Source organism: Podarcis filfolensis (assembly GCF_964270895.1).
Source record: "Podarcis filfolensis genome assembly, chromosome: 8".
NCBI lineage: Eukaryota > Metazoa > Chordata > Lepidosauria > Squamata > Lacertidae > Podarcis > Podarcis filfolensis.
The window spans coordinates 66185824-66213784 of NC_139611.1; the positions used below are offsets into that span (position 1 = coordinate 66185824).

Genomic DNA, 27961 nt, shown 5'->3' on the forward strand with positions numbered 1-27961 from the left:
ATGGGTTTATGTGCAAAAACATACAGCTTGTGGAGCAGAAGAGTCAGAGAGAAGGAATCCATTTGCCCCCAGCCTCTACCACCTACCACACAGTTGGCTCACTCAGTAGTCTCAGAGCTGGGTGAGAAAACAATTTTAAAACTGTTTTTGCCACAAGAGATGGGAATGTGTCAACGTGGGTCCATCTGTCACTGAGAATACATATGTGTGCCTGAGAGAGGTTGTGTACACACCACCCATTTAATGCACATTTAAAGAACTTGACTGCCCCCAAAGAATCCTGGAAACTGTAGGTAGCTATGGGTGCTGGAAATTATAGCTCCTGGGGACGACGACAAACTAAGAGTTCCCAGGATTCCCTGCGGGACATAATGTGCTTTAAATGGATGGCACATATGTGATCAGAAGGTACCTGAGATATCTCGGGTGGGGTGGAGGCAAAGAAAGATCACTAAAGGGGGCAGAGATATGAATTGACGAATTGCAAGAACAACCATAGCTCAGTGACAAGAGTGTCTGCTTTGCTTGCAGAAGGTCCCAGGTTTTACCCCTGACACCTCTAGGTAGGGCTGGGAACCCAAGTCAGTGTATACAATACTCAGCTAGATGGACAAATGGTCAGGCTTGAAATAAGGTGGCTTGTGGTTGATGATCATCCGCAACCTTGCTGAAGCTAAGCAGGTCTAGAGCTGGTTGGTGCCTGGATGGGATGCAGCAATGCAGACCCTCATACACTGCCTTTGTGCTGCATCTTGGAAACCAAGTGGGCTGCAAATGAACTCATATCATGACCATCATATCATGATTACTATTATTATAAGCACACCTGCTCTACAAGAGGTGGAGATGGAAAACAGAGCGTGGGACAAACCTCTCACAATATTCTCAGTAAGAATAAAAATTGCAGCCGATGGACCTGGACTGCCTCCTTGTGGCTCAGGCACAACAGTTCAGGCATGAGAGAAAGCTCAGAAGAGCCCTATATAGCCCCTATAGAAGACTTTGAGACTCTAGCAAACCCCGTCTGGCATCAACCTGTGGCATTTTAGTTGAGGGCTAGTTTACACACATACCCACACACACACCCCTCTCCCTCCAAGACAAATAAGAGGCAAATAAGAGTTCAAGGACACATCCCAGCAGACAAAAGGCATTCTGGGTATGAAGCAAGGATGGGGAAAGGTGTGGCCTGTGGAGAGGCCCAAGGGCCAGAATGAGGGATCTAGAGGGCCGCATTCAGGCCTCAGGTTCCCTGCCCCTGCTGTAACCCAACAATTTTGGTATGACTCTGCTAGAGAAGCACCATATTCTGTTTCCATCCCAGAATGCACACACAGAGCAATGCGTGAGCATTCAAGAGTTTACAAGGGCCATCAATGATCATTTAACATTTGGTTTGTATAAGCTCAGTACCTGCTCCACTCCAAAAACATTAAGGACACATCAAACGTTCTTAGAAAGAGGAAATGGATTACCCTGAATTCCCACTCCCAGGTTTGTTGCAGTTTTCATTTCTCTGGCATCAGAACCAGAAGCACTCCAAGTGCAGCCCACTCACCTGTCCTAGGCTTATCTGGTGGGACTGACTGTGGTGCCACCTGCCATTTTGGGTTCCCTTCAGTGCCCCAGGCCACTTGTTACAGCATCGCTCTGGGACATTTTGGGAAATCAAAATGGGCTGCTCCCAGTTAAGCTCAGGACTAGGGATGCAAGAAGGCAGTGGTTTGCATTCCAACCCACCTTTGTCGCCAACACCGCTGTTTCCTTTCCGCTGCAGTTCATTTTCTGCCCAATTCTGTTATTTGTCTTGCTGTCTGCTAGTTAATGTAATTTACACAATCCTTTACATTATGAATTTAATTAACTATGTAATTACTTTCCACACCATTTCAATGTACAGGAAATGTCAAAACAAAATATATTTTTTAAAGTCATTAATTACTTGTTAAGAACAAACAAACCGGAACTTTGTGAATGAAAACCACCTGTAGTCACTGGATTTATTTCTGCTCTAAACGTGCCAAGAAACAGTAGAAATTCCCATGTCCATTTCCAACTGAATTCTGTGGGATCCCTTCTCATGACTGGGGGAGCGAATGAGTGGACTCCTGACACAGGGCACTTTGCCGAAAGATGCTTCTAATCTTTAGCCAACGCCATCTGCCGTGTGTAATGACTGACCCCATCCACAATGGCTACCTCTCCTAGAGCACATGTCACCAACCTTTTTCGGCCAGTGGGTACATTACAAATCTTGAGACAGTGTCATGGCTGCCATGGGGGTCCGTCGCATCACAAAATGGCTGCCACTGAGGGATGGCAAAATGGCCTCCATGTCTAACAGAGAATTCAACCACCCCATTCAGAACAGATAGGAAGTGGGCATATTTAAGGCGGTGAGTTTAGCAGAAGAGAGGCCGAGCCTGTACAAACAGGAAGTGAGCAGGAAGAGGAAACAATCACTAGTGTACTGTGGTATTATTATTATTTTTTACAGGATATTTACAAAGACCTTTCGTGGGCACTATAGGAGGCAATGGCTGGCACATCAGCACCCTTGGGTGCCACACCTCTGCCCTAGAGCTAGAGCCTGGAACCCTTCTGAAAAAGCATTATGTGTCCACCTTCCTGCTTCCATGGTGACCAGACACAAGGGGAGACTGCCACTCAGCAGCAGAGCATAGCTTTGCATGCACAGTCCCGCCATCACCGTTAAAGGGACCCTGGAAGTAGGAAGGGTCGGGAAAGCCTTTAAGTGGCTACTGCCAGCCAAAGCAAGAAGCAGCCCTGGGCCAGACAGGTCAATGTTCTGGCTCAGCCTCAGGCAGCTTCATAGGAGAGGGAATGAGGGGATGTTGGTAGGTGACGGCTTGTCATACATGGGAGGGAGAAACTACGTCTGCTGAAAATTCCCTCTTCTGCTAGGAGTAAAGGAGGCTCATCCTCCTGTACAGAAAGCCACCCAAAGGTTCCCCAACCTCTATCTTGTCAAGCAAGAGAGCATTTAACAGTTCCAGACACACTCCAGTTAGGCAAAAGCATTCAAGGAGGCACAATGAGGGGGAGGCCTAAGGGCCACATGGAGAGGCCCAGAGGGCCACATCTGACATTTGAATCCTCTGAAAGAGGTCATCCCCCAACAGCACATGGTAAGCTAATGGGCTGCAGTCAGAACTATATCCTACACTGATAAAAAATGATCTAAATTCTGTAGCGTAAAAAGCTGGGTTCTGTGATCTGAAGGAAGTGTTGTGAGTTGGGCAGAGGAAGGAAGACCTTTTGCAGGCTACTGATGTGTCATAGCTTGAAGACAAAGAATCTTCATCCACTCCCGGGCTTCAGAGATTTTCATTATATATTGCCCACACATGCAATTTCAAAGCTTAAGGGGTATAAACTCTTTTTTAAAAAAAATAACGAAAATGTGGAGAGTCTCAGAAGGTGGAATTCTGCACTCAAGCAAAATTCTGCACTTGCCCAGTATGTTCGCAGAACACAGCCTTCCTAATAGTGGCATCATTCCATCACCTGAATTAACAACAGACCACCACCACTCCTTTTAAGTAATTCATCCCTAAGGATCCAGCATTTCCACCTTTCATGTGCACCCCTTCCACTTCCCTGCTGTTATTTCTTCAGTGGATAGTTCAAAGTTTCTCCTGAACAACAGGACATCATCTTCTCCATCACTGGCTGGGCTCAAGGAACATCAGCAGAACTGCAAGGGAAAGGACACTCTCTGAACATTGCTGGATCTTCTGGGACATTGCATGCAGGAAAGCCCAACCTGCCTCACCTTCAACATCCCCCGTTGTCCACACAAAGACAAATTCACCAGCACCAACATAGTCATTCCCCAGATTTGGTTGAGGAATTGGGCCGCGAGATTTTGACCTACACGCACTGGGATTTAACTGGGCCATATCTAAATGGGTTGTCCTCGCATGGACATGAAGGGACAACAGAGGTAAAGCTGGTATGCTAGGAAGGGAAGGCATACACACCCCTTCCCTCTGTGGCATGAGTACGGATGCTCAGGGATTTTGCTCTACCTGCATTTTAAGTGAACTTCATTCAAACTTCCCAAATCGATACATGGATCACAATGAAGTTGTCCTTCCATTTTAACCCTTCTCCAGATTTTGAGAGAATTCCAAAATGTAAAATGAACGCATATTTTAAGGCATGATGTGTACACACAAAAATGTGCAAAGATAAAAACTTATTTTGGGGGGTGGGGGTGGGAATACTACCTTCCAGCGGTTCCCGCACTCGTTACACAGCACAAAGGTCGTCATTGGCTCGTCAGCACTCCGTGTTTGCACCTGGAAGGAGAAAGTCAGCTGTGAGCTGGGTGTTTGCCTAGCAAACTGGAGCACAAATTCCAGTAGCAAAGAGGCCCCAGCTTCCAAAATTTAATCCTCACAACTAAATTCCAGCATTTTCATTGCCACTATCAAATTTGGGCACATCAGGCTATTAAGCCACAGTCTTGCACTAAGGAAAGCGGGATTCTGCAACTTGCATAAATTACATAAATTAAGCACAATCGCTTGCTATGTGTTTTGCCCCTTCTGCTAGTTCAAAGACAGAGCAAAGAACCTGGCAGGGCACACACACAGAATGCCTATAGCTATATATCAATCTATACTATATTGCATCTGTTTACACAGACATTCCCTTGATCTCTCAACCCAAAGCTCCTGTTCTAATTGTTAAGTTGCTTTAAAGGGAATGATGGATTGTTATATGTCTGTGTAACTGTTTTTTATAATCTGCAAGCCACTTGGAAGCCCATTTTTTGCATTAAATGGTATATAAAGACTATATACTCAAGAGAGAATACCACCTGCACATTGTACAATATAATCCAAGTGCAAAAAAGGGGGGGTGTCATATCCAGTACATGGATAAAACTACAACCCATCTACACATGTTTTAGAAACTACAAATTTGCAATCTTGACCAAAACAGTGGAGCAAATAATTTCAGTTCTGAGAACCGCAGCCTGTCAGTCTTATCAATAGTAGCTGCAGACATGCCAACAGATCCAACCGTGTTAGCAAAGAGGAAGACCTTCTGGGTGTACACACCGGGCACATTAACACTGTGTGGCCTCAGCCTGGAGGACGGTACCAGCACTGCTTGGCTCTGATGAATGAAGGCATCCTGAGAGTGTCATCCTCAGAGCTCTATAACTGCCACCTTGGATACAGCATCCATTCATTGTTATCAGAGCAGCAGATGAAGGCAATAACCGAAATGTTTCAACACGTAAATTAAAAAGCACTGTGCTTTATTAAACATATAGTTTATAGTTCAAATCGGGGAAAATAAATACAGTAAATGGATAAAAGTACAAAGATTCATAAAATGTTTAGGGGTATGAGAACCTCCACGTCCCCCCAGAAAAAAAAGCACTGAATACACACACACACACACACACACACACACACACACACACACATACACACAGTGGTACCTCGGGTTAAGAACTTAATTCGTTCCGGAGGTCTGTTCTTAACCTGAAGCACCACTTTAGCTAATGGGGCCTCCTGCTGCCACCGCGCCGCTGCTGCACGATTTCTGTTCTCATCCTGAAGCAAAGTTCTTAACCCGAGGTACTATTTCTGGGTTAGCGGAGTCTGTAACCTGAAGCGTCTGTAACCCGAGGTACCACTGTATATATATATATGTAGAGATCTTGCTCAGATTCTTCTGCGGTCCCTGAAATTGACTATATCTACAGTACAGTGTGTAAATTAACATCACTAGCATTCCTTTTCTCGCTCACTGCAGAGATCTCTTGTGAAGCACAGAGGGATTTGTTATTGTTGTTTTACCATGCGAACCTGCCCAGACTGATAGGTCTTGCCCAACAGCCCAGCCCACCTCTTCTCACCTGGTTATAGGTGCAGTTCTTCTTTTTGCATTTGCCGCACTGGAAGAGGTCAGTTGTGGTGCCTCCGGTCTTCGCCATCTGATGCTCTCGGATGGCTTCTTGGGTCATGGCGTTCCTCAGCTCCTTCAGTTCATCGCTGGCCATTTCCTGCAATTAATTACTTAGTTAGAGCAGACTTTCTGCCCTACCAGTCCTAAACTGGCCACAGCGCTTTGCAAGCCCAAACTATCAGCTGGTTGTTAGGGCTAGCAATGACCAACACACAGGAGACTGCAGAGGCAGTCAGATCAATTCACATCCCTGCAAACCCCCATTTCAGCCCAGTCACATCTTTTACCTGCTCACACCTGACATCCCATATATGCCAGGTGTGCAGAAGGAAGGTGAGGCTTGGCCAAAATGGCCTCATGCCCCTAATGAGGCCTGTGGGACAGAGATTCCCTGCCACGGATGTAAAAAGTTATAGCCCAGCCTGTTTCTTCTCCTCCCTACTTACATCCGCCGTCATCCTGGCAATGAGGCTGGGCGGAATGGCTCCGGACAACACGTTTCGGCGCAAGCCAGGATTCTTGGGGTCCTTCAGGTTGCTAATGCGGCTCCTCACACGGTTGCGATACTTCATATCGGTGCCCTTCAGCTCCTGGTAGATATGTGGAGGCGTCAAGGAAGAAGGGCAAAAAGGATGACACACAGAATGAAATGGGTCACAGAGCTCAGGTGGCAGGGTGCATGCTCTGTGTGGGGAAGGCCGCAGGTTCCATCCTCAGCATCGCTAGCGAAAAGGATTTCAGGTAGGAGGCAATTCAACAGATCTCTGCCCCAAACCCTGATTGCCATGCATCACAGATAGCAAGCCAGCCTCCACTGCGTGTGTGTATCACGAGATCCAATCTCTCTCTAGGACTCTCATACCTATGGGACTGCCTCTCATGGTATGTCCCATGGAGGACCTTACGGTCTTCAAATAAAAATATCTTGGAGATCCCGGGCCACAGGGAGGTTAGGCTGGCCTCGACCAGAGCCAGGGCTTTTTCGGCCATGGCCCCAATCTGGTGGAACACTCTGTCACAAGAGACTAGGGCCCTGCAGGACTTGACATCTTTCCGCAGGGCCTGCAAGAAGGAGCTGTTCCGCCAGGCCTTTGGCCAGGGCACATTCTGACCCCCTCTCCCCTTCTGTAATCCTCATAGAACTCTAACCCAATGGTTGATTCTGAATTGATTTTAGAATGTATTTTAATTAATTGACTATGATTTTATGCACACTGTGCTATTTTTACTTGTTGTTAGCTGCTCTGAGCCCGGCTTTTGCCGGGGAGGGCGGGATACAAATAAAATTGTGTTGTTGTTGTTGTTGTTGTTGTTGTTGTTGTTGTTGTTGTTGTGTCTCATTTGTTTTGGAGCCCAGAAGCAATACTGTTATGCATAGAGCCGGTTTACAAAGCGCTTCCAGTACTTCATATTCATATTATATATATAGATATACAGTGGCACCTCAGGTTAAGTACTTAATTTGTTCTGGAGGTCTGTTCTTAACCTGAAACTGTTCTTAACCTGAAGCACCATGCTAGCTAATGGGGCCTACTGCTGCCGCAATTTCTGTTCTCATCCTGAAGCAAAGTTCTTAACCTGAGGTAATATTTCTGGGTTAGCGGAGTCTGTAACCTGAAGCGTATGTAACCTGAGGTACCACCGTAAAACCGTTTTGTAAAGTAGAACCCTTGGGATCAGCAACAGTATCCCAATTTTATAGATGGGAAAGTAAGACTAAAAGACAGCCCTTGAGAGTGATAGCAAAACACTGTTCTGGCCCACAGAACCCATACTATCCAAAGGATATGATCTTCAATTTCAGCTGCCATCTTGTCACAATTGACTCCAAACTCCTTGTAATCATCTGAGGAGAAAAGGAAGCGGAACAGAAGAGATCATTCTGTGTGCAACTTAGGAGTTAATTCTTGTTAGCATTGGTGGCAGGACTTTTGCTGAAGCAGCTCATGCCCTGGTAGTTCTGAGGGAGTTCCTCCTCTGCGTATGTGTTAATGTCTCCTTCCTCTGTACAGGGTCTGTACTAAGAAAGAAAAAACCTCTCTCGAGGTTTTGTTTTTCTACTTGAATTACACACTGTTTTTTGTTCAGTTTGCTCAATGAGGCGTTATCCATATTTTCCTCTCTGGATTCCATCTGCATTTCTTCATTGCTTCCCTAACCTAGGGTTGCCATATTTTAAGAAGTGAAAATGTGAAAACAAAAATCGCCCCGACCTGCACAGCATCTGAAGGCCCTCTGCTTCCCCATCCCAGCTGGAAAGTTTTCTGAGCCACAGAGGTCTATACTGGCCTCTCACCATCCATTTTCAGAGCTGCGGAGACCATCTCAATGCATTTGTCCCGGACAGAGTCTCCTGTCAGGTAGCACGATGCCAAGAAGCAGGTAGAAGATGAAAATGTTGGAGTGATGGGGCTGGTTGGGGTCTTGGGCACATCTGGCCTAGCTTTGCTGTGGGATCTGAAGAGGGCAGAAAAGAACAGGTCTTTTGCAAAAGCAGAACCATGCACGTTCATCACCATGAAGAACGTCCCCCCTACCTAAGGTAGGCTCTCTTTTTAAGCCTAGTTCTTACTGAGGCAGTCTGTGGTCTAGCCTGGACCACTCCAGACCAGAGGTAGGGGGCTTACATAACATTTCATTTCATTTCATTGGTTAAATTTCTATACTGCTCTTCATCCAAGGATCACAGGGAGGATTACAATATAAAAACACAAAAATGAACAACTAAATGCTCCTCTCTATTATTATTATTATTATTATTATTATTATTAATCTCCTAGCGATAACGTAATCCCCCACCAATGCTAGAACAGGGGAGCCACCCAGTGAAACTAACTGGGAGATTCAGAAAGGACAAGAAGCACTTCTTCAAAAAAGTGCATCATTAACTTATGGAACTCGCTGCCGCAAGGTATGTCAACAGATGGACACTAACTTGGGTGGTTTTAAAAGGAGATTGGACGAATTCATGGAGGATGAAGCTACCAACGGCTATTAGTCCTGAAGGACATAGGCATCCTTCTGGTATATTTATTTTACTTATTTATACAAATATCTAATATCTATACCACTATAGTGTAAAAAAAAATCGAAGTCGTATACAATAATATTTATATATAATAAAAACACATTAAAATACAGTGATACCTCGGTTTAAGTACTTAATTTGTTCCAGAGGTCCGTTTTTAACCTGAAACTGTTCTTAACCTGAAGCACCCCTTTAGCTAATGGGGCCTCCCGCTGCCGCCATGAGATTTCTGTTCTCATCCTGAAGCAAAGTTCTTAACCCGAGGTACTATTTCTGGGCTAGAGGAGTCTGTAACCCGAAGCGTATGTAACCCAAGGTACCACTGTATTTTAAAATCAGAGACCATCAAGTAAATACTATGGAGAGAGATATTCCTAATCGCCAACATAAGCCTGGCAGAACAGAAACGTTTTCAACAGCTGTTTAAAGGTGGAAACAGAAGATCTCTATGGGCAGAATATTCCACAAAAAGACCATTTGCGGAGAAGCAATCACTGGTTTCCTAGGGGCATCTGATTAACAGCTGTTGGGGAAATGATAATGGACCAGATGGACCATTGGTCTGATCCAGCCAGCCTCTCCTTAATGTGTTGTGTTTTTTTTGTGGCTCAAATTCATGGCAGTGTGGTGTTGTGGTTAGAACGTGGGACTAGAATCTGGGAGGCCAGGGTTGACATCCCTACTCAGCCATGAAGCTCACTGGGGAATCTTTATATCCAGTTTCATCTCCCCCCTCCCCACTTGGGGAGGACACACAAATACCCAGCCATACCTCTCCTCTTTGCTATCGGTAGAATTTTTCCGAGACCCGGGAGGAGATGCAGCTGGGTTGGAGCCAGTGGAGGCCCTCCTGTAAGGAAGACAAAGAGGTGCAACAAAACACACTCACTGCAACGGGAGTGGGGGGATTCCCAAGTATAGTTAAATTTTATTAACTATCCTCAGTATATAATGTTTATTTCTTTTTAATGGCCCCATCTGCACTAAGCAGCACTGCACCACATTAAACTTCCACCAAGGAATTCTGGGACCTGTAGTTTGCTAAAGGTGCTCGGAACTGAAGTTCTGTGAGGGATAAACTACAGCTCCCAGGATGCTTTGAGGAAGCCATGACTGTTAAAGCGGTATACTTGTGCTTCAAATGTATGCTGCGGATGGGACCCTGTTTATTAGCGCAGCTCTTGGCTCACTGTTTCAAGGAAGAAGAAGGGTAACGTATGAAATAAAGAACCAGGAAGGACTAGACTAGGAAACCGCCCATCCTCTCAGGGGACCAGTCAAACACTTTCTCTGAACACTATGGACGAGAACAGGGATAAAAGCCCTCCTGCGCTTGCAAAGCTAGCAATGGCGCCAGGTAAAAGGCCAGCTATGCAGCATCAGCAAAGCTGACAAAATAGCTTACCTGTCCGTTGACAGCCTCTTGGGAGAGGAGGAGGAAGCAGCAGTGGAGGTGGAAGATCTCGAGTCTTCGGAGTCTCTTCTTTTTGGGGGGAGAAAGGGTACAAAGTGCAAAAAAAGAGCTATGAATTGCCAGACTGTTAGCTTCGAACACATGCTAACTGCCTTAGACCAGATTGGACTATGTTGTCCATCTAGCCTTGTGTTGTCCACTCTGACCGGCAGGGTCTCAGGCAGATTATTCCCCATCATCTCCTACCCGATTAACTGGAGGTGCTAGGGACTGAACCTGGGGCTTCCTGCGGGTAAAGCACGTGTCCTATCGCCGAGTTATGCAATCTTCACCCCCTTACATTAACATGGGAAATGGATGCCTGGACTTCATGGCCAAGGGTCTTCTATGGTGGGGGCCCATTGGAACTGGTGCGGTGGGATGTAAAAGTTAAAGGTAAAGGTACCCCTGACCATTAGGTCCAGTCGTGGCCGACTCTGGGGTTGTGGCGCTCATCTCGCTTTATTGGCCAAGGGAGCCGGCGTACAGCTTCCAGGTCATGCGGCCAGCATGACTAAACCGCTTCTGGCGAACCAGAGCAGCGTACAGAAACGGTGTTTACCTTCCTGCCGGAGCGGTACCTATTTATCTACTTGCATTCTGACATGCTTTCGAACTGCTAGGTTGGCAGGAGCAGGGACCGAGCAACGGGAGCTCACCCCATGGCGGGGATTCGAACTGCCAACCTTCTGATTGGCAAGCCCAAGAGGTTTAGACCACAGTGCCACTCACGTCCCTTTAAAGTAGGTGGAGCCAAAAAGTAGGTGGAGCCAGAGCCTAGGATAGGCAGAGCCAACCAGGTCTAGTTTTGTCCCCATCCTCCTCCTTGCTGAGTACTGCAAGGGTAACAACGGGACCAAGGAGGAGAAGGAAGAAGAAGCCGATAGGCAGTGCCACCCCCTGGACTGGTCACAGGTAAGAATGCAGGCAGGTGGGGCTGGCTGATGGCAGACGGGAGGTGGGGCGGTGAGCCCCTTGTGCTATGGGATCAGTCTCCACTGGCAAGACTGCTTCCCAGGAAATCGAAATATTATGAGATCCACTGAAGAAAGATAGGACACGTACCTCTCTTTTTTAGGTTCCAAGTGGGATTTTTTCGATGTAGCTGAAGCACTTCTGGGATCTCTACATATAGAGACATAGCATGATGTTAGATTGCCTGAATTTGGCATTCTTCAGTTCGCCATCTCCAGCATCATGCATTTCAGTGTCTGTGCTGGCAGTAGAGGTAGCTTCTCCAGTTGGCAGAATTTACCTCCTGAATTTATCATAGACTATAAGGGGAGATAACTCTGAGCCCTGCCAAAGACTTTCTTAGTCCAGCAGGCAACATAAGGTGGTGTTAAGGTTTATGTTCAGCTTTATGAGAAATTTTAATTGCTTTATCCTTTGTATGATTATCCTCTGCTTAGAGCATGTTCAGTACATAACTGCCTTTTTTAAAAAAGAAATAACTGAAAGAGAATTGAACTGATATGGAGGATGCTCTTTGGGGAAATTAACTGGGGCTAAATGAATAGAAGAGGAACAGATTTCAGGTGATCCGGAACGGGGTGCAAAATAATTGAAGAATTTATCTGGGTTGATTCGGATGGGGAAATTAGCTGGCTTGCTTTCCACAACATATGAATTCTAAATGTGCACCTACTTTATATCAGTAATGGTAAAGGGATCCCTGACCATTAGGTCCAGTCCTGACCGACTCTGGGGTTGCAGCACTCATCTTGCTTTATTGGCCGAGGGAGCTGGCGTACAGCTTCCAGGTCATGTGGCCAGCATCACCAAGCTGCTTCTGGCGAACCAGAGCAGCGTATGGAAACGCCGTTTACCTTCCCGCCGGAGCAGTACTTATTTATCTACTTGCACTTTGACGTGCTTTTGAACTGCTAGGTTGGCAGGAGCTGGGACCGAGCAACGGGCACTCACCCCATCGCAGGGATTCGAACCGCCAACCTTCTGATCGGCAAGTCCTAGGCTCTGTGGTTTAACCCACAGCACCACCCGCGTCCCTAGTACTTTATATCAGTAAAAGGTAAAGGTACCCCTGCCCGTACGGGCCAGTCTTGACAGACTCTAGGGTTGTGCGCCCATCTCACTTAAGAGGCCGGGGCCAGCGCTGTCCGGAGACACTTCCGGGTCACGTGGCCAGCGTGACGAAGCTGCTCTGGCGAGCCGGCACCAGCGCAGCACACGGAAACGCCGTTTACCTTCCCGCTAGAAAGCGGTACCTATTTATCTACTTGCACTTAGGGGTGCTTTCGAACTGCTAGGTGGGCAGGAGCTGGGACCGAAAGACGGGAGCTCACCCCGCCACGGGGATTCGAACCGCCGACCATGCGATCGGCAAGCCCTAGGCGCTGAGGTTTTACCCACAGCGCCACCCGCGTCCCCTTTATATCAGTAACGTGCATCAAATGTACACTGGCACAGTGGTTTTCAACTGGTCCATACCCCAGACCCACCTCTGACTCCCAAGCTGTGGCACTGGAACCCACATGCATATTTTCCCCTTTGATTTATATTTAATAGTGCTAATGATGCACATTATTCCGTCCTAACATGGAAACCCCCAGAGCAATGGGGCAGGAAGAAGGTGCAAGCATGTGGCTAGCCAGAAATCTTCATATTATTTTTTTTTAAATGGCTCATGCCTTTCTCATATTACATTGCAGCACCTGTGGAAATTGATAAAATGAGCATCTCATAAGAAGAATGCACCCTAGTCTTCATGCGTGTCTGGAATCCCAACATGGCAGCGACAGCTTTGCAAATAAAGCTCTGTGGATCCATGCCCTGAATCTTTTCTATGCCACCTGGTTGCCGGCCATAAGACAATTGTAAAACAAAGCTTTACCTATCTGATGCTCATCATATGCAGCAAACTGGGTAGCAGCAAGAACAATGGAAGCTCTCTCCCTGTTTAACGGCACTCAGAGCATTCCCCAAATCTTTCAGCACAGAGCAGCTCTGCCATCTGTCAAACGGTGGTTAACAAGGTCCAGGGACAATCCTGGCTCACCCCACCATTTTGCAAATGACACAGAATAAGCGATATAGTTGCTGTTACAGGCGCTGAAGTGGAAAGTGAAACTAAACAGGGCCTGGCAGCCAAGATGGGCATTTTTCCAAGCACAAGCAGAGAACACCATGGCGAAGGGAGGGCCTGCTTAGCAAGATGCCGTCTCTTAGGTTAAAACAAGAAACACCCTAGAAACTGGGCAGGAGCTTTTGCAATATGCTTAGGCCCAATTAAATGTCCCTATGGTTGCCCTTCAAGGATATCCAGTTTAAAAATAGTTAGGGGTGACATATAAATGATTTCATTCTGGTTAAGCCTCCCACCTGGAGACTCATCTAAAACTTAAATTTTTTGAGTAGGGATGGGGAAAACCTGTCCATTTCAGTTTCTCATTTTCCAATCTTTCCACATCAGCCTGTGGCATCCTGAAATTTCATCAACGGATTCATCTTAATACAGTCGTACCTTGGAAGTCGAACGGAATCCGTTCCGGAAGTCCATTCTACTTCCAAAACGTTTGTAAACCAAAGTGCAGCTTCCGATTGGCTGCAGGAATCTCCTGCAGCCAACTGGAAACTGCGGAAGCACCGTTGGACGTTCGGCTTCCAAAAATAGTTCACAAACCGGAACAGTCACTTCTGGGTTTGCAGCATTTGGGAGCCAAAACATTCGAGAACCAAGCTGTTTGAAAACCAAAATACGACTGTATACACAGTTTTGCAAAGAAATTTTCCCTAATACAAACCAGCCACAGATGCAAAAAGTCACTCTTAGGCATAATAATATTGTGCTATTGTTATTGTTGCTGCTCATCAGCAACATATATGGTTCTAGACTGCCCTCCATCTCAAAGGAATCTAAGGATAGCGTAGAGCAAATTATATCATATATACTTTAAAAATTTGGCTAAATTCTAGTAGCAAAGGAGAAGCTACAGAGGCATATCTTTGCAAGTAGTTAGAAGTGGTGGTACGAAGTGTTGCTCCTGGTGAAGAAATTTCTTAATTTCTTAAGAAATTATGTATGTAATTTCTTAATACATACATTGTGAATTATGTAACATTTTTGGTACTTTGAGAATTTGTTCTTTCTGTTGCTTTTCCTGCATCCAGCGCCTTCATCTCCCTTTCCTTTGGTTTCCTGCTAACTGGGGAGGGGGGGGGGAATAGCAATTTTACCACTAACAATATTTGTCGACTCAGAAAATGTGATATCTGCAACAGAATCACTTTTTCGAGGGAAGACAACTGGACCCGATTCAAATCAACATTTGCACCTCCTTGCACTAAAAGCTGCGAATGGCCCTAACATGTGAATACCGGTCTTTTTGTTTTCCACCAGAACTTTTGCAGAGAGTCACAGGGTGGGAAATGGTGTCTTCGGTTTTCCAGCCAGGGCTGTCATTCCCTTTGTCTCTCTCTTTCCCCTTTTTGCTCTTCTCCGTCCCCGACTCTAAAAGAGAGAAAATGGGACATCCAGGTACCATCAAATATTGTAAAGTCTTCTATATTTTCTAGTTTCGTTAGTAGTTTCATATAAGTAAGCCCTGCAATAGTTTTCTAGCACCCTCACACTTCTACTTGCTTTGTGAGCAACTCAAATTTTAATTAAAAAAAATTTCATTTTTTAAAAAAATTATTTATGATTTTCTGTTATATACATTTCAATAGTTTTACAATCATTCTAACATTTCAAAACTCGACTTCCTTCCTCCTCTTTCTGTGGTTCCTTAAATTTATTTCTTACATTTCCTGCACATTCCAAATTAACCTTTTTTTTATTCATCTACTTTAAATATACACTCTTATGAAACTTCAGGTTATTACAATAACCCTGCCAACATTCTTATCTCACAGTGTGTTTGTAAATATTCAATAAACTATTTTCATTCTTTTATAAAAAGTTTGTTATCTTGATGTTTTTAATTTTTTCCAGCAAGTTTCGCCATTTCTGCATATTCCATAAGTTTTTGTATCCATTTTTCTTTCGTCAGGACTTCATCTTCTTTCCATTTTTGGGCAAATAACATTCTTGCCGCTGTAGCTGCATACGTGAATAAATTTCTATACTGTTTAGGTAGTTCTACCCCTATAATTCCCAAAAGGAAAGCTTCTGGGGTTATTTTTTTAACCTTACTACAAGACCACCAAAAAAAAAAAAAAAAGGAGAAAAGTTTCAAGTCCCCACAAATGGGGAAGTATGCTTGCAAACTGGAGGGTGGCAATGTTTTTGAAATGGTAATAATTCCACGGGACTTGAGGAGTCGTGGATTTTTACATTGAAGCAGTTGCAACTAAGCTCCAACAAACCTGTAACAGCACACACCAAGGCAGAGATGCTGATAACTAGTTAATAATTACATGATTTTTTAAAAAAGTCAACAGCAGTCACAGCTGGGGCTGGGGATTTTGATCAGAACCACAACGAGGGCAAATGGTTTTTACAATAGTAGTAGTAGTAGTAGTAGTAGAAGAAGAAGAAGAAGAAGAAACAACAACAAGCTCTCTGCTGTGATCCAGATCTGTCCCATAGCTATAATTTCCTTTAAAACAACAAGAACAATCATGTTCAACTCCTTGCATGCTTATCTTCAGTATGCCTTGTCGTTCTGCTTGGTAAGACAGGACTTGTAAATCATCAATGATGCTTTCCACAGCTGGAGGCAGTATACCACTTGGACTACTACAATGTGCTCTACGTGGGGCTACCTTTGAAGATGACCCAGAAACTACAACTAATCTAAAATGCGGCAGCGAGACTGGTGACTGGGAGCGGCCGCTGGGACCATATAAGACCTACATTGGCTCCCAGTACGTTTCCGAGCACAATTCAAAATGTTGGTGCATGTTTACAAGAGAGTAGGGATTGGAGGGGGGGAATTCGATTCAGCACGCATATAAAGTCAAACTTACTGGTTTCGTACTTTCTGAAACAAAGCACAAACTGAATCACAGCCATCCCTAGCCTAACCAAGATGGGGAACAAAATTTAGTTCAGTTCAAATTTTAATGCAGACCTACCAGCCTCGGCCCAGTATACCTGAAAGAGCACCTCCACCCCCATCGGTCTGCCCAGACACTGAGGTCCAGCTCCAAGGGCCTTCTGGCAGTTCCCTCACTGCGAGAAGCAAAACTACAGGGAACCAGGCAGAGGGCCTTCTCGGTAGTGGCACCCTCCCTGTGGAATGCCCTCCCAGCAGATGTCAAGGAAATAAACAACCACCTGACTTTTAGAAGACATCTGAAGGCAGCTCTGTTTAGGGAGGTTTTTAATGTTTGATGTTTTATTGTGTTTTTAATATTCTGTTGAGAGCCGCCCAGAGTGGCTGGGGATAATAAATAAATAATAATTGTTGTTGTTGTTATTCCAGTGTCCAGGAATCGCAAGTGGTGAGAACAGGATGCTGGACTAGATGGGCCTTTTGCCTGATCCAGCAGCACTCTTCCTTTGTTTGTTTGTTTTGAAAGAAACAACACTTAATAACATTAATTGCACATTGAGAAGCTGGGATCAGTGTTTCTGTTGTTTAAATGGGGTGTTCTGTTTGTTTGTTTGTTTGTTTTTGTTTGTTTTCTTTAAAAACCTAGATCCCTTTTTGGGCCCTCAGCTTCTGAAAGCAAGCTACACTTTAAAATGCAAACAAATTCCTTTGCAATCAGTCTTTGCAGGTCGGAATAAACTGGCTGAATAAAAAAAGAAAAAGAAACCAGGAGGTAACTCTCCAAAACAAAGTGTGGGATGAACAACTATCTTCCGCTAGTATTTCCAGCAGTAACTGTCAGGACTATTAACTCCAACACAAATATGGCACATATTTCCAAACTCTCCAATAGCTGTTATTACTGTAGTTGCATGAGAAAATGCTATGCTACTGAGTCGTCAGTGAACATTCCTGTACACATTTAACCAACCAAATGCCACTGGTGTGTCATACCGTCTCTTGTGAGAGTTTGTAAAAGCAGCACTCGGTTAGTTACTGATTATGAGAGAAGCTCTTAGTTCCAATTTTGCTTCCCTGGAAGAAACAAACATGGTCAAAAGGGCAAACCACAGCCCCACTGGTGCTATTTGGTTGTCTATTTGAGGGCGGCTGCATATGCACAGACGGAGTTGGAGAGAGGCAACAGGCACACTTACCTCCCTGGGCCTCACTCTCACACCATCACCTGTATGATGTGCAACACCCACACGGTACCAGCCGATAGTCACCCCAGCTACATATGCTCTGCATCCTACTAGTCCCCAATGTCTCAATATGGAAGTGCCAGAGCTCTCATTTTCTTGTCTCTCTGACCCAGAATCACCCTATCATCCAAAGCTAGCATGGCCAAGAGTCAGGGGTGATGGGAGTTGTAGTTCAGCTACACCTTGAGGGCCAGACATCCCCTGTCGTTGCTCTACAGGCCCCTCTCCCTTGGGGCACAAAGCCTCACAAATCTCAACACCCTCAGTTAATGCTGTTTTCTTGAAGTCTAACCAGCTTTCTAATGGTGATACTCAGAGAACCTGCTGGCATTTTTTTGCCACCCACAACAAAGCAATCTTACCCAACAACCTCTTCCAGTTCTTGATGAGGATTTTCGCCAGAGTTACCACCTCTTCGTCAGCACAGTGTTTGCGGATTGTGTTGACAGCCACGCCAATTCTTGTGGTCTGAGAGACAGAGAAGAGGGATCAGCAGCCGTTTATGCAAGAGAACTCAGCAACAGAGCAAATGCTTTGCATGTGGAATGTCCCTGGTTTAATCTTTCAGGTCTCCAACTTAAAAGGGACCAGGGAACAGCTGGAGGACTCAGGGGCCCATGTCAGAGTTGACCTTGCAAAGCCAAAGCGATAACCTCCAGATGTTGTTGGACTACAATTCCCAGCAGCAGCAGCCAGCGTGACAGGGGTGATGGGAGTTGTGCTCCAGCAAACATAAGGAAAGCCTGTTGGGTCAGGCCAATGATCCATCTAGTCCAGTATCTTCTCACAGCAGCCAACCCACTCTCTCCCACTGTGGTTTCCAGCAGCTGGTATTCAGAAGCATAACTGCCTCTGACCATGGAGACAGAGCGTAGGCATCATGGCTAGTAGCCTCATTCATCCTCCATGAACTTGTCCAAAGCCACTTCTGCCCTACGGAGGAGGTGGGGTTGCGGGCTTAACACACACACACCCTGCGTGTGATTGGGGGGATTCCCGGCCGCATCACCTCCTGGCCAACCAATTGGAAGGCTCTGGGGGTGTGGCCTGCCTTATTTAAAGCAGGACGCAGTTCCTGCTTTTCCCACCCTCCCGCCCTGTAAGGTTTTCATTCCTTGACCTTGCTATGGACCTTGCTTGGTCGCCACTGAGGGGCCTGGTAGGAATTTTTCCACTTGGCAAATTGGCACCAGCCACTTGGTTTTCGCCTACCTCATAGCAAATTGTCACAACTTTCTTGGTATTGGCGGTTAGGCATTGGTATAGTTCTGTAGATGGAAGAGGGGAGGTAGCGCCATCAACCTGCCCTGCATACTGAAAGGTAGTCCAATAAAGGATTCCAGGGGGCGTGGCCCTGTCCAAAGCCTGGGGAGGTGAGGGCCTAAGGCACGCCCCCTATCGGTGACCCCAAGGGAGTTCCTAGTTGATGTACATTAGCAGGGCTCCCCCTACTGGTGGTTAACCCTTCCCGGACTTCAAGCGGATGGGCTGAAGTCGGATATAGTCGGTTAGGACCAATGCCTACGCCAATACCGCTCATCACTTGTAACCAATATAGTTGTGGCCTCATTTAGCCCATTAACCTTAATAATTGTGTCATGTGTCATTATTTCCACTGGGGGGGGGCAGGAACTTGCCATGCAATCCTCTTTCAAAGTCATCCAGTTTTGTGGCCATCACTGCCTCTTCTGGGCGTGACGCCCACAGCTTAACTATGCACCACATGAAGAAATACTTTCTTGTATCTGTCCCAAATCCTCTAACATTCAGCTTCATTGGATATCAATGCAAGTTATGAGAGAGGAGGAAAAATCTTTTCCCCAACCACTTTCTCAAGGCCATGATTTATGTTAGAAACATCTACCATGCCACCTTTTTCCTCACCTTTTCTCAAAACTAAAGAGTCCCAAACACTGGACCCTTTCCCTGAGGCGGGGCTGCTCCACCCCCCTGATCATCTTCGTTGCCCTTTTCTGAACTTCCCCCAACACCCTTTTTGAGATGAGGCAAATGTCTAGAGAGCACCTCGTTGGCCCAGAGTATTTATGCCCCGGAATTCAAATACCTGCAGCAGCTGGATGGTCATTGTGCAACTGTTCAGTTTCTTCAGTAGGTCGAGAGCTCCTTCCTAAGAAGGGGGAAAACAAACACAGGGAATATTAAAAAGCCTTAAAATATGTTCTCCTTGTCTCTTGCAATATGCCTATTGTAGTGACAATCTCTTGAGGCACAGGTGGGGAACCTCAGACCCAGGGGCCAGATGCAGCCCTCCAAGACCATTGTATCTGGCCCTTGGGAGTTTCCTGGCTAGAACACACCCTTGAACTCCAATTGTACTTTTGGCTTGCCTGCACGGAGGACAGAGAAGGGCATGTCAGCCAATGAGCGTTTATTCCATTCCATCCACTTTTACCCCTGCTCACTGCTGATTTCTGGTGCCAGAAAGGCGGCCCAGAAGGAGAAGTGGTGTTCTAGAATTGAAAAAGGCCCCCCATACCTGCTTCAAGGGATAACCTTCAGGCAAGATGCCCTCAGTGGTCACTAAGGGTGGAGCCAGGAGTCAGCAGGCACACTCTAAGGTTCATGGCTCAAGCAGGAGGCCCACAATGAACCACCTGAGCCCCTTAGAGCTGCTCTTGCTCTTCTTGCCACTGGGAGAAAATGAATGTTTTTGCCTGGTGCCTAAAGATATGGAACGAAGGCGAACTTCCCTGGGGGAGAGCATTCTTCAATTGGGGAGCCACCACAGAAAAGGCCCATTCTCATGTTGCCACATTCCAGACATGAAGATGGGTTTCAGATGATGATCTGATGATATTGCTGGGTCACTCCTGACACTGCTTGAGACCATACCAATTCGGTGTCTGACTGTGGTTGTATAAAGGGACCCACAGACAGACAACCAGCCAGTGCTTGCGAGGGGGCCAGACTGCAATGACTACCAGGACACTAAAGACCCAACCTCCCGTCTATTCCATATTTCAGTTTCATATTACTTATTGCCAATACACACTTTTATCATAATTAAACTTATTCTTAATAAATCTAATTTCTTATATCTACCTTGCAACTATTGCTGAAGTTCCTCGAATGCTGCAACAGAATTTAAACTACTACAGTGGTGCCCCGCAAAACGAACGCCTCGCAAGACGAAAAACCCGCTAGACGAAAGGGTTTTCCGTTTTTCCATGCGCTTCGCAAAACGAATTTCCCTATGGGCTTCCTTCGCAAGACGAAAGCCCATAGGGAAATCTCCAGGACAGCGGGGAAGCACAGCGCATCTTCCCCACTGTCCTCGGACCTCCTCCGAAGGCTGGCGGTGGGGCGGAGAGACCTTCTCCCCGTGCCAGCCTTCGGATGGCTGTCCTGAAGACTTGCGGTGGGAGGAGGGTTTTCCTTCCCACAGCCAACATTCAGAATGCTGTTCTGAATGTTGGCGGTGGGGAGGAAAAACCCTCCTCCCACCGCAGGCCCCGGGAACAGAGGAGAAGCGCTGCGCGCCTTCCCCTCTGTTCCCGTACCTGTCCTGAAGGCTTGCGGTGGGGAGAAAAGCCCTTCTCCACACCGCCAGCCTGGCAAGCGGTCTCCATAGGAACGCATTAATTGATTTTCAATGCATTCCTATGGGAAACCGTGCTTCGCAAGACGAAAAACTCGCAAGAAGAAAAAACTTGCGGAACGAATTAATTTCGTCTTGCGAGGCACCACTGTATATTTATTTTTCAGATATTCTTTGAAAACCTCCCATTTTGAAACAAATTCCTGTTTTGATTTATTCTTTATTTTATCTGATAGACCATCTAATTCGGCATATTCTGTCAGCATATTTTGGCATGCCACCACAAATCAACTCTAGGTGGCAGGTTTCCAGTGGCACAGCCCAAGCTTGAATTTGGCACATTGCAATGAATGAACCCCAGCCAGACGGGCAGGGTAGAAATAATAAATTATTATTATTAAATAATTATTAGGGCTGGAGGTTTCTGTGGCCAACACGTACCATTTGCAAGAACATGGGGCAACATGTCCCTGTCCCCCCCACCAGCAGGCAGACCCTTATCTGGAAATTCCTTTCAGGGGAAAGTGTTGACACCACCATGGATCTTTGCGGAAACCTGACATTGCAAAAGTCAAATGTTGCTTCCTTGTCAACGGGACGTCTGTCTGCGTCTCAAATAACTTCTGCAATTGGCCGCAACAGCCCAAGCAGGCAGCACATGGGACTTCCAGTGGGCTCTCTTGCCTTTGGGAAAACAAAAACTCTCTCGCAGGTGATGGGTGGGTGAGGGAATCACCAATTCATTTCCATTGCTCTCCAAGATGATGTCACAAACATACATACTGCAAACATTTTACACTGCAAAGCTTCTGATTTCTGCACCCGTCTATTAGGTAAGTTTTTAATATTTGATGTTTTATTGCATTTTTGATATTCTGTTGGGAGCCGCCCACAGCAACTGGGGAAACCCAACCAGATGGGCGGGGTATAAATAATAAATTTATTACTATTACTATTACTATTACTATTACTATATTACTATTACTATTATTGACAAAGATGTGCCTCTCTCTGCTGTTGATACTTCTATACAGGGAAGGGAAGACATCAGTAAACTCCTCGATCCCTGCATAGTTAGAATAGGGGTGAATGCACCCTTAATACTTCTGGTGGTGGGGGTGAGCTTTCTTTCATATCGCCCATTGGGTGCTCAGGTTTCTAGTCCCTAAGGCAAGGGTGGGGAATCTCAGGCCCGAGGGCCAAATGTGGCCCACCTAGCTTCTCAAACTGGCCCTAAGCCACACCCCCTCTCTCCAGATGGAGAGCTGCTGCCAGTCAGTGTAGACAATACTGAGCTAGATGGACCAATGGGTCTGACACAGTATAGGGCAGATTCCTGTGTTTCTTCATGCTCCCTTCCCAGCATGATCTGCAAAATTACAGTGGTTGCAGCAGAACCTTCAAATATTGGCCTTAAGTCTGTGGAGGGGTGGGTGTTGAAGGAGATCTGGCAGAGGAGTGTAGGGAGGAGTTCTTTACAGTCATTGCATACTAGAGCAAAGTTTGCAAGGGAAGTCAAACATTAACTTCAACCCAAGGTACAAATCTTGCTCCATGGTTCACCTTCTGCTGCGTATTGCCGGGGAGCCAAAGGACAAAATCCTCAGACCACTCAAGTGAAGTAAGAATGGCAAAACATCCACTGACCTACACCAACTCTATTGTGGTGTAGCGGTTCGAGTGCCGGACTAGGACCTGGGAGACCAGGGTTCAAATCCCCAGTCATTCATAAAGCTCACTGGGTGGGTGGCCTGGAACCTCAGCCTAACCTACCTCACATGGTTCTTGTGGAGAATGTAAGAAGGGGAGAATAACTTATGCCACCTTGAGCTCCTTGGGGGGAAAGGTGGGATATAAATACAATTTTTTTTAAAAAAAGAATGTGTCCATTCTCGAGTAAATGCAACAGAACCTGTCCACAGAGAGATAATGCAAGGACAGCTGTGCACTTATCGAGAATTTTGCACTGTGTGGGCTTGTGTCCTCTCCACTCTGGGCATATATGGTGTTATGGGGCTGAGCCCAATGGCTGCATTCCCTCCTGGGCAGCCTTCCAAAGGGACCTGCCAAGGGTGGGCGGGGCCAGTGGCAAAAGTGGGTGGAGTAAGAAATGCAAATTTTGCCTTTATACAAAGGGGCTGGCTTCCTTTGAACACACACTCTTCTCTGTCCTCCGTGCAGACCGTGGAGTTCAAGGACGCATCTCACAGGGCAAACACACTCTGGTGCCCAGAAGGACGGGCGAGGGGGGTGGCCTGGGGTCCAAATTCCAAGGGCTGGGCAGAGAGGCCATTTTATCCTCCATCCAGGCAAGGAGCAGGCATTATCAGCATCCCAGCCAGGAAAAACGCTCAAGGAGGGTGTGACAGCAAGGCCGATGAGGGGTGAGGTCTGGGGAGAAAGGGCATGACCCCTGGGGACAGCCAGCCAAGGGCCAGGCAGAGAGGGCCATGTCTGGCCTCCAGCTCTGAGGCTCCCCACCCACAGTGGTAAGCCAGCCCTGCCATATTCAGGGACCCTCCTCCTCATTTTGCTGGGAGGGGTCCAAAACTCCTCAGCAAGAACATGCCCTCTAGTTGTCCCTAATCCACCAAGCACATCCCCTGTTTTCTAGCCTCCCCCTCCCCATTAGATCCCTATTTTACCCATTAGGCGTGCTTTTTAAAACAAAGTTAGCACTCGGTTCGATTCCCTTCTTGCATGTGAGCGACCTAATCATTAAAAAGGAAAATGCTACAATCAGGTTGACTAACACACCCAGCTCCAGAAGCCAATGCGCGATTGCCACACATGGCAGAGTAAACAAGCATGGACGGTGAGGTTGTCTAGCTTTTCAACTCCATAGCTGTGCCTTGAAGAGCCAGGTGAAATGGGAAAGTGTGCATCTCCCACCAATGAGAAAAAGTCCTTCCTTGGAGGTTTATAGCAGAGCTTGGACTAGATGACTCTCGGGGTCCCAACTCTAAGATTCTAAGTTTCTTAGCATACAGTGGTACCTCGGGTTAAGCACTTAATTCGTTCCGGAGGTCCGTTCTTAACCTGAAACTGTTCTTAACCTGAAGCACCACTTTAGCTAATGGGGCCTCCTGCTGCTGCCACGCGGCTGGAGCATGATTTCTGTTCCCATCCTGAAGCAAAGTTCTTAACCCGAGATACTATTTCTGGGTTAGGAGAGTCTGTAACCTGAAGCGTCTGTAACCTGAAGCATATGTAACCTGAGGTACCACTGTATAGCATTCACACTAGCAGCTTAAAATACAGAGTTTCTCTCCCCACCCAACGCGTTCACATCGGGGGGGGGGTGTCTTCAGCCAATGCACAAGACCTTCTTCCTTTCCTAACCCCTGCAACATGGAACTTCTATTCATGATGCTATCATCTGCGCATGTGCACTCATTTTTGCATGTGCTCTCATCTGCGCATGAGCAACAGCCATCTTAACTGTACACACTGTTCTTAAGAATAAAGTGAATTCAGCGTAGGTTTTCTAGTGGCACTGAAGCTGATTTGGGCAAGGGGGAGGGGTTTACAAATCAAGCAACATTTGTCAAGAAGCAATAGGGTGAATATGGATTGTGTCTATATGGATTGCGGCTTCAGAAACTAGCAGCGAGACAGCAGCTGGATTTCAAGTAAGTGGTTATTTGAATGGACCCAGAATGTCTCAAAATGACTTACAAAATAAGGTAAAGGTACCCTTGACCAGTCGTGGATGACTCTGGGGTTGCGCGCTCATCTCGCTCTATAGGCTGAGGGAGCTGGCGTTTGTCCGCAGACAGCTTCCGGGTCATGTGGCCAGCATGACTAAGCCACTTCTGGCGAACCAGAGTAGTGCACAGAAACACCGTTTACCTTCCCGCCAGAGCAGTACCTATTTATCTACTTGCACTTGACATGCTTTCAAACTGCTAGGTGGGCAGGAGCTGGGACCGAACAACGGGAGCTTACTTCCAAATTACAGATAACCTAATCAAATATTACTATTAAAGACATAACCCCATGTCCATCACAGGTGAAGTAACTGCCCGATACGCTACAACATAGCACATAAACCCCCCAATTGCTTTTGCAATTGTACTAATAACTTGTTATGAGTTTGATGATGCCCGGAATCCCTTCCAATCCTTGGGATTCTGTGTCTGCTTGCCAAAGCAGCCCCTTCGTCTTGGTAATGGCTTTGGCTGGCGAATTAAGCACCACAATTAGCATAAGCAAAGAAGTTGTTCTGTGCCATAGAACAAATCATTGGGCCTCTCCCCACCACCACAGCCAGTGTTGTTTGAGTGAGCTGGAAGCAAGCTGGAGACATAGAAGGATGTTTAGGATGCCCTGGATTCAAAGCAATCTTATTCTTAAGTAAAATTTGCCGGGGTGCTAATGTCATGAGCCCCTCTATCTTATGCTCAGGTTGCATATATGAGCAAATAAAACCATATGTCCCAAAGGCACCACCATCTCTACTGACCTTCATTCCAAAAATAGCTTAGCTGGTTAGAGTGTGGGGCTGATAACACCAAGGTCACAGGTTTGATCCACACCCCATAAACGACAGCTGTATATTCATGCATTGTATTATTATTATAATTATTTGAATTTATATACCGCCCTATACCCGGAGGTCTCAGAGCAGTTCACATAAAAAGATCACAGTATATAAAATAAAAGTTGGTTGCTACCAACTCTATGATTCTAAGGAAACCAAACCCCGAAACTCTTGGAGTCTCTCACCGCTTGCAGACTGGAGTGGCATGTAACTTTATTTCTCAGCCTTTAAATTGTGGTTGCACACACACACATCTTCCCATGTAGCTGGCTGGAGGAAGGCAATGCTGGGAGTCCTCTTTTCCTCCCCTGTTCCTGCACAACATACATTATTTTTACTTCTCTGCTGCCATTCCTTCAGCAAGACACCAGGCAAAGATTAAATTTACATTGCCAGACTCCTGCCAAACACCTGTTGTCTACATACCTTCTCTCCAAAACCTCTTAGGGACTGGCCACTTGGAGATCTGCAGGAGCAAGTGGGGGGGGGGGGAGAGACACTGTCCCTGAAAGAAAACTGAAGCTCTCACAAATATGATTGAGGTGGGATGGGAAAGAGAGAGAAAACAAAACTACTCCCCAGATTTTTTGGGGTGGGAACCTGGCTTTTAAGCAAAGCAAACACAGGAAATAATATATTTTTGCTTGTCTCGGGTCACCTAAAGAGCACAACGATTCTCAGCTGTAACGCAAACCCTGCGAGGTGCTTTTTTTAAAACCTGATTTCCCCGCCCCGCAACTGTTGAGAGCTGCAGCTGCACCTCCTTCGATTCTGACGGTTTTGCAGAAAGTTTGCTGATCGGTGAGAAAACCACAGGAAACCACATTAAAAGCAACTGTTTCTTGAAACCCGAAAGGGACCTCCCAGTGCCAGCGACAGACTCCTGCGAATTCAAGCAGAGTTAAAACAGAAAGCACACAAGCAAAGCGAAAACACAACACGCGCACCGTTTCTCTTACCATGTTCTTCCTGGACACCATCTTATCCAGCTTTCTGCCTATTCGGATCAGCTCCTCCGCTTGCCCCATGGCTTCTCCTCTCCCAAAAAAACACCAACAAACCTATGCCACGCTTCAGTAAGGCGAGCGCCTGAAAATATTTAACGGGGAGTCGCGGGGGGGGGGGGCAAGAAACGGACCCAGCTGGATCCGGATCTGGTTTTATGACAGTTGTAGTTGTTGGTATTTGGTGATTTTTGGTGTTTTTTAAGAGGCGGGAACGTACTTGCGGAATAAAGGGAAAGTTTTCGCACTCACTAGAGAAGTTTGACGCGGAAGGAAGGCAAGAGGGCGAAATAACGCAGGCGTGCTGGAGAGGGGAGGGGCCACTCGGTCACTTATAAATGACGGCCAGGGAGTCAAAATAGCACTAGGGGGCTGGGCTAAATATAGGAGACGAGGATTAAGGGGTGGAAAGATTTCAGGCGGGTGGGTGCGGGGTGGGCTGGATACTGAGGCCGTCTGCAGGTGGCTGGAAGGGCCCGGGGAGCCAGAGGCTTTCTCGGGGCCCTTCCAGGCGCCCTTTCCCTCGGGCGTCCCCGGAGATGGGCGCCGCTTTCAGTCTCGTTTGCACCTGCAAAAGTTTGTGGGCGGAGGTACGGGCTTCGCCCGCAAAGAGGTGCGTAAAACTGGCCGCCGAAAAGCCTGTCTCTTTTTCTCCCCCCCATGGCGCAAAGGTTACGGGGTGCTGCAGAAGGAAAGAGGAAGGAGGCGGCCCCCCGAATGCAGCATGGTCGCATTTTTTTTTAATCAGCAAAGTTATTGCAATCTAAAAAAGGGATTGGACACACACACAACCCACCCCATCCCATTAAGTCCAAGGCTGTCTTCGGGAAAAGTAGGGCACGCAACCACTAACAGTGGTTGCCGGTTCGTTTCCGTACCCAATTCAAGCTGTTACCCGCCCCCCCCCCAAAAAAACCACCTCTGAAAGGCTGCCTTCTTCCCCACAGAACCTTTTGGGTGTTCAGATCAGCAGAGGGTCGTTTCATTGCCCCCAGAAGTTGGTGTGTGTGAAAGCCTGGGAGAGGGTCTTCTCTGTGGCAGCCCCTAAGTTGTGGCACTCCCTCCTCTGCATCTGAGGCCTTCATTGCGTTATTCCTGCTGTGTGCTTTGACACCCGAGATATTGGCCCCGAGTCAACTAAACACTTGCACTAGCAGGAGCCAGTGCAATGAGACTTCCCCCTCAATTCTTCCCCCCACCCCACCCCAAAATCATCCC

At 46.6% G+C, this 27961-nt stretch overlaps 1 protein-coding gene across 3 annotated transcripts; it reads right to left on the reverse strand.

The window, feature by feature from the left end:
- Positions 1 to 1346: 1346 nt before the first annotated feature.
- On the reverse strand, positions 1347 to 27741 carry TCEA3 (transcription elongation factor A3). 3 transcript variants are annotated; one of them, XM_083627650.1, is made up of 13 exons: positions 26699 to 27741; positions 19703 to 19765; positions 18000 to 18105; positions 14772 to 14904; positions 11499 to 11558; positions 10386 to 10463; positions 9753 to 9830; positions 8249 to 8409; positions 7742 to 7798; positions 6399 to 6553; positions 5903 to 6049; positions 4254 to 4325; positions 1347 to 3718 (listed from the first exon to the last, which is right to left on the reverse strand). In XM_083627650.1, exons 1-13 carry the CDS (start codon positions 26765 to 26767, stop codon positions 3710 to 3712), a joined length of 1188 nt encoding a protein of 395 aa, XP_083483776.1. In that variant the 5' UTR covers positions 26768 to 27741; the 3' UTR covers positions 1347 to 3709. The 3 variants fall into 3 exon arrangements, with proteins under 3 accessions (XP_083483776.1, XP_083483775.1, XP_083483777.1); XM_083627649.1 differs by having other exon boundaries at positions 6399 to 6548; positions 7737 to 7798; positions 26699 to 27044; XM_083627651.1 differs by having other exon boundaries at positions 6399 to 6539; positions 7728 to 7798; positions 26699 to 27044.
- Positions 27742 to 27961: the final 220 nt, after the last annotated feature.